At 35.6% G+C, this 7,929-nt stretch overlaps 1 protein-coding gene across 1 annotated transcript; it reads right to left on the reverse strand.

The window, feature by feature from the left end:
* Nucleotides 1-6,467: 6,467 nt before the first annotated feature.
* LOC144446243 (beta-1 adrenergic receptor-like) lies at nucleotides 6,468-7,475 on the reverse strand. Its single transcript, XM_078135995.1, has one exon. The coding sequence runs from the start codon at nucleotides 7,473-7,475 to the stop codon at nucleotides 6,468-6,470; it is 1,008 nt and encodes a 335-aa protein (XP_077992121.1).
* Nucleotides 7,476-7,929: the final 454 nt, after the last annotated feature.

The raw sequence follows: 7,929 nt of genomic DNA on the forward strand, positions 1-7,929 counted from the left end.
TTCACGACTTCAATAATCTTGTTCGTGGGCATGAATAAATTTCACAGCTCGTTTATTCTTTTTAAAACCAAATATATACAAGAGTTTGTAGATAACTAAACATCACTAATAATATCTCTTATTTGAGTGAACGACCAACTAAAACTGTTAAACTCAAATTATTAGTAAATTTAATACCAATGAATAGTCTCACCAATATCGATCAAGTAGCAATATAAATACTAGTAAATCACTCTGACTAGCACTTCTTGGTATGTTGCATGAATTTAAGTGGTTCTCATACAATGTGGCTACTTGCAGTGTCTGTTCATTGGTATGCTTCCGATGCCGCCACAATGCAATTTGAACTGCTGATGTAGTGAGAACACTGAATTCTGTCTTTACAATTCTGACAGACAATTTCAATGAGATCATGCTCGAGGCAAAGTCCCAGTCATATTTTTCAATTTTATCTTTGCCTTTCACACGTCGTTGTCTGACTGAATATAGTCATTTCATTCAGTGTGTTTTTTATAGACTTGCCTTGTGTTCTGTTTCTTTGAGGTATGAGTAGTTAAAGCATGATAACTGAAGTGTCTACTGCTTTACTTCTAATATATATAATTATATATATATATATATATATATATATATATATATATATATATATATTGTATAGACATGTTACATATACTTAGCTTATATATATATATATATATATATATATATATATATATATATATATATATATATATATATACATAAAATGAAAGAAGACGAGTCTGATATTACATTGTGGAATTACTATTACACCCGATGATCCTTCTGGTGAAACGGTCCGTAGTGTAATTCCACAATGTAATATCAGACTCGTCTTCTTTCATTTTATGTATGATAGCTCTCCAAGGTGATCGAGCACTCTACTTGGCGAAAGAAGAATGAAATTATATGTATATATATATATATATATATATATATATATATATATATATATATATATATATATATATATATATATATATATATATATATATATATATATAGTTTTGGTAGTACTGGAACTCTTTCTTGTACTACCCAAACTATTACGCTCTGCCACTGCGGTATAGAGCACTGTCTTAGCAGATTGATACTCACCGAGTTATATATATATATATATATATATATATATATATATATATATATATATATATATATATATATATATATATATATATATATATATATATATATATATATATATATATATATACATCAGCATCTCCTGACGAGTGATTTACTAACGAAACAGGCTTGTAGAGACGGAAAACCCTACTTGATTTTCTTCTACCCTCAACATATATATATATATATATATATATATATGTATGTATGTATGTATGTATGTATGTGTGTGTGTGTGTGTGTGTGTGTGTGTGTGTGTGTGTGCTGACAGTTGGCATTTTGATGTCTTTGTCCTATTTCAACCCTACGGTGCAGAAGGAACACAATGACAATTCTACAGGAGGATACCCTAAGTGGACGCTAAGGTGATGGATAAGTGTGTGTTGTTACACGTAAAAAAATGTTGGAGCCTTTTTAACAAATGAGGGATAGAGACGGATTAGTCAGACTACTGTCCACTTAATTTGTGAAAACCATGAATAAAATTGACCTAGATATTAACTAAATTGGAGAAGAATCTCAGGTCATGCGATCAATTCCTCGAAGCGTACACTACTGTAGATAAGACAGAAACTACCCTGTGGTGCTTTATGTACACGATCATTAAATTTTCAAGTAATTAGTCTCCGTTTGACAATTTACTATACAACATGCTGTACACACTAAAAGGTCGCCGCGCTCCAATTGCGCGACTTTGTGAATAATTACCACCGTACGATTACAACGGACCATTTTGTGACATGATATATTGCAGAATAAAAACCAGGGGAAATTAACTTATAGGCGTATATTTCTTTTGAAAATACTCTCTTCCTTCGTCGTTGTTCATCTAATTTGTATACTGGCCAAGCAACCTTAAAGGTAATGTTGATAAATAGTCTTCTCATCGTGACGATTGACAGTGATATATATCATGCACATCCAATTCTCAAGTTTGTTGCCTAAATCAGAAGTAATCAATGATCTGATTGGATGACATTGTAAATTGACGATTGTAATGTTAGTTTAATACGATGATCACAGATTTCTATATACGAACAGCAGAACATTCGATATACCTACAAATTCATCAGGTAGAAAACGAAGCGAGAAAATGACTAAAGGGAATTGTTGTAATATAAATATTGCACGAAGGAAAGAGTTAAGACGAAACGTTAACTACACCATGGAATTACAAGGAAATCGAAACGTGAAATGAAGTGCATATAGTTTGCTCATTGTAATCCCAGTAGTGTTATGGGGGTATCGATATCACGAGGAAAGCTTAGGTGTACGTAGATTGATCCGAACAGTCGCATCGCAGTGACTTGACCTTATGTCAACTCATTTTACTAGTTTACATTCAATCAACAAACCGAAGAACTAAATACCTAGTCAGATATATCATTAGCTGTTCACATATATGCTGTCTGCTACATGTCAGATTGTAAACGTTTTCGCTTGTGTGATTTTTGCACGTTAAACGGTGTGTATACGTAGTTTTAAATCTGGTTCCAATCCATTAAACCTAAGATTCCTCCATAACTGTTCTCATTTTTAAAAATTTCACTGCCGATTTGAGGCTTTATTGATGTATGTCATGTTAAATCGTTGTTGGGTTTGAATTGGTTTCCCTATTCATGCAATTCAAGCAATCAAGAGAGCTGTCATGCAAATGAAGGAGGGGTGAAAGAAGTAGAATGCGGACTGATGCAAGCAGTTTGTATAACTCGAGAGTTATCTAGATAGTAAATAAGTGGAAGAGGGGGGGGGGGGGCTAATCGTTTCACGACCATACAATATTCATTTGTAAACCTATTGATACACCGAGAAATGAACACAACATAGTATTTCCCATTTTAAGATCTTTTTCCTTATTTATGTTTCTGTCATTTATCTATTTCGCGATGTCCGTTTTGTTTGTTTGTTTGTTTGTTTACCTAAAAAGATAAATAGACCAATAAGTAAGAATAACGGAGAGTAGCTATGCTAAATGTGTGTAAGCATTGGGATAGTTTTGAAGTCTGAGATTAAATACGGGGTTGTAGATAAGCGAAAAACATAACCACCCACTTTCTTGGCCTTTCAACATTTTACTGTGTGTAGTTTTGGTATTTCCCCTCCCCCTGACTTTTACGGAATATGTCCACCTACATTTTATAACTTTTTACATATTTCAAAATTTAGTTACATCCCTTAAAGGGGAGGAATACATCCATATCGGTGATAACCGAGGATGATAAATGTTGATGAGTCTCTGAACACTTTCTAATAACTAGTGAATTGCAAAGTCGTGTTGGTGTCTGTCGTTGTTTGTATTGCAAATTTATCTTCACTCTGACCCAGTGTAGTGTTTGACGGAAATGATGCAATGATAGCAACAAAATGTATATATATAGGCGTAAATGTTGGAATGCGCATATATCCTGGATATTGTTCATATGTAAACACTGCGAATTGACAACATTATCCTACTCACTCTCTGTGAATATCACATTCCTTGGTTGATATGACACAGATTATTCGCTGAATACCATATGACCAATTTTGACGAAAAGTAAAGGAGAGACGGTGATTATCTCGAGACGGGTCCTTAAATTGAGTGTAACAACATATTCCTATGTGTAGGTGTTTCACGTTTCTATATTCGTGCGTCTGTAAGGGGAAAGGTAATAGGCCACTTATGACAGTGTTTGACATTTAAGACGTGTGTTTGCTGTATGCTATGGTTCATTTTTCCTTTGTGATGAGAATGGATGAGTTTGTGTACACTTTAGGCCCAATGGACCAATTGATTCATTCTATCTCAGTCTAGTATTACACCTTATGTCGTTCTCGGTTACTTCATTTCCTGATGTCAGACATTTATATGTTACTGTAACGTCAATTTTCAAGGAGAGTACCATTTGCCGTCGTATTATTTGGGTCCTTATTTCTCAAGTTGACAAAATTTCCAGATGATGACACGGAAGTTGATAGTGCAATCTTTAAGCGTACTGTATATACATCATTCATATTTGAGTCAGTTCAGTCCGATTCACAGTTGCTGGGCAGAACGACGTAGGGCGTGTGTTCAGATGGGCTAGTAACAGCTAAATGGTTAAACAATACTGTGTTTTCACTCGTTCTTTAGGAGTACCTTATTTCAAGTGATTTGGACTAATTGATGGAATGTCATTCGACATGTGTGTTATTCAGTTGCTCGTTTAAGTCCTTTGAATCACAGCAATAAACTACAAATGGGCGAATTTGTATGACTTACGACATCTCTACAATCAGGGGCATCATAAATAGCATCATTACTGTGTTGGAATGAATATACCTTTAAACGTTTATTGCACTATCAAATTGAACAAAATACTGTTCCTTTGTGAATGCTATTCCAGTACTAGTAAATATATACAATACACCACAGTTTGACTTATTCACAAGGATACAATTCTTGAATTATTTAGTTTTGAAAAAAATCAGATTCTCCACGATCATTACCCAGTATACACTCGTTCCGTAAAGACAATTAAAGGAACAGTATAGCTGTTACTATACTTTAGACATCGCATAAAAACATTTCTCGAAAAACTGTCAAATTTGTCAGATTCTGACTTTTCTTTCAAAATGCTGAAGATATTCCCCGTAGCTGTACTTGAGTATGTGGTGAAAGGTTTTTCGTGCAAGCTGTATTTCCTATTCGACACCTCCTTCACTTACAGTTTATAATTTCTGGTTCCAGCAATTACTTCACAGCAACGCGTAGTATAAGCGATATAGTTGCTGGCTATATTACGACATCGTCTATTTCATGTTGTATGCTCGAGCAAGTAAAAACTACAAGAGTTAAAACGCCCATTCAGTAATCTGGCTTCAAAATGTTATTCACCAGAGCAAACCAGAAGATCGAGTTAGATATCCCAGTCTCTGGGCTAAGAGTAAAACAGATACTTACTGAAATGTCAACTGACATATAATAGCTCTAGTGATAACTTACGTTGTCAGCTTCTAAGACAGATGAAGATATCGTTACATGTAATAACACGTAGCTACGTAATAGCTAACTACATTTCTTGCAGTTTACTTATCATCTTATTTGGTGTTCTTTAAAGGCATATACAACAATACTGTACTTTAAATTTTAAAACAGTAATCAACTCGCCCATCTGTAAGATGCAATTCTTCTCAATAACGCACAATGACAGCAATATCGCAAATACCTGTTTGGATGCCATGTTTTGAGCAAAACAATACATGGCCGTGCATTGTACTATGCAGTGTTGCATCCTGTTCGGTTCTGCTGCATTACTTTGGAAGCGAGGTGAGAAGAACAAATCGCATTACTTGAATAAACAAACATAACACATTATTGTATAAGCTATTGATATAGTCAGCACTTTTATATCGCGTGATTGTTAATCGTGCAATCCCTTTGGAATATGGTGACATCATTTATTTACTGCTCTTAATTTCGAATCGTATGTTTTGGTAAAGTATTGAATAAAAGAAACAGAATCTGACTATGAGAGAAGGAGATCGGTGGATGGAGTTCTGTCCTAGAGTTTAGTCTTTTGCTGACTCTAGCATAGCTCTTACACTAACACTGTGATCACGCTTCTATACTTAGTTTGTGATTTCGACAACTAAACTGGTGTGTACCGTTTTCTCTGTGAGCACTGATAGCAAGCAGTTCTATCGTAAGAGACTAATTTGTGACTTTATCCAAGCCCGGAGATCCAGTACCCCGATGGACACTAATTGACAAGATCGGAAAGTAGCGTTTATGCTAAAATGGCTTGTTCATACAAAAAAGACGAAACTTCAGTTATTGCGTATCTACGGTAACCGTTCTAGTCGGATTTTAGATTAATTGCTTGTGTCAGTAGCTAAATTTGTTCCAGAACACGATGTTTTTAACATGACATTTATTCTAAGCTATCAATGGATTTGACGCAAAAAGGTTGCTAACCTCTTAGACCACTATTGCTATGGTGGTCTGAGATAACCATAAGCTTATTCAGAATGACAACTATGGTGCCGCAGAACTGCTTTAAAATACATTTACACTTGAATGATAATAACCTGTACAAAATACAACGTTGATCAACCCTGAAGCGTTTAAAGTATTGTGTGTCATTTCTCAATTGACAGCATCACTAAAGTGTTGATTGTGTCTGTCACGAAAGGCTCACAACACAAAATGTCACAATATCATTGGACTTTAACATTGAAGGTTTCAGTAATCACGCGAACTTGAGCAATCACAGCACACTTTACAAACTGAAGGAGAAGATGTACGAGGAGGAGTTCTTTGCAACACATCTCTATTTCATGGAAGAATAGACGCAACGTAAGCTTCAGATCTTTCCAAAATTGGTAATCATGGTATAGCCAGTATCAATTTTACCTCCTTTCGTGACTACATTTTCAACAATACTGGTTGTAAATCTAAATTCTTTCTTCTTATCCGGAGTGACAGCAGATGGAGTACCGTGTGTTGTATTGTTCGCATGTAGTTCGGTTAAACTAACAAAGGTGGATTTGAATCTGGATTGTGTCGAGCAGCACACACAACTTAATAGTCTCCGGAATGCACGTCGAAACTCCTTATTTAATACTGAATATAATAAAGGATTGATAGTCGAGTTCGCCCATCCTGTCCAGGTAACGATAACGAACGCGATAGGCGGTACACCATAGTTGATAAACGGGTTAATAACATTGGTAGTAAAAAACGGTAACCAGCACAATAGGAAACATCCCATAATGATCCCAAGAGTCCTAAGTGCCCTTCTTTCTCGTTTAAAATTAATTGTAAATTTGGCAAGAGTCTTTCTTCTCCCTGTCATACACGGCTTTGATGACGATACAGGGTTAACTTCATATTCCTGTATCTTCTCTGCCTGTATTCTGGCAATCTTGAAGACTTTGTAGTAGGCAAAGATCATCAAAAACAAAGGTATATAAAATGCAACTATTGAAGCTGTTGCCGCGTAATACCTATTTGGAACAAATATGCACTTTCCTACCATCACTTCCATGGGTTGTATTTCAAATGCCCAGCCGATGCTGATCGGGAGAACTGACACAATGATAGACACAGCCCAAGCTATTAACATCATGATCTTGGCGCGTCGAAGTGAGCTCTCCCCGGCGGAGCGAAATGGATGGGCGATGATGTAGTAGCGATCCACAGATATCATACACAGGTTCATAATAGAGGCAGTACAAGAAAGTACATCCATAATAATCCAAAGTCGACAGATGGTATCACCTAAAATCCACGTGCCTACTATTTCGTCGATCATATTTGGCGGCATCACAAAAACTCCAACTAAGAGATCGGCCACGGCAAGGTTTACCATGTATAGGTTTGTTATACTCCGAAGATAACGGTAAAGACACATAATTAAACACACTAAGATATTACCAACAATTGTGATAATAATCAAAGCAGACAGAAGTATCCCAATAACGATGGTTCTAGTGATATCTCGCTCAGGAACTGCAAATTGATTTTCTGTCAAGTTTGCCGTATTGTTTAAAGAACAGTTTTCCATTATTAATACTTCTTCGGTGCACATTAACTGAAGATACTCAAACTCGATCAAACAGTAGAGATACTTGTCGCAATCATTGTGCGAAAAAAAAATTCCAGCATAAACAACTCTGCTATGCTATAAATTGACAGAAATAGAGACGATCGTTACCACTGTGGATGGATGGAAGGAAGAACTGAAGCGAAGTAAACACGGCAAATCCACACTGAGAAGCATCGTAAAGGTAACGTCATAATTCGTACAGATGCGTAATACTATA

Source organism: Glandiceps talaboti, chromosome 15 (assembly GCF_964340395.1).
Source record: "Glandiceps talaboti chromosome 15, keGlaTala1.1, whole genome shotgun sequence".
NCBI lineage: Eukaryota > Metazoa > Hemichordata > Enteropneusta > Spengelidae > Glandiceps > Glandiceps talaboti.

Bases quoted from the DNA above. Each gene is read 5' to 3' on its own strand.
- LOC144446243 (XM_078135995.1), bottom strand. From the start codon at position 7,475: ATGGTAAACCTTGCCGTGGCCGATCTCTTAGTTGGAGTTTTTGTGATG.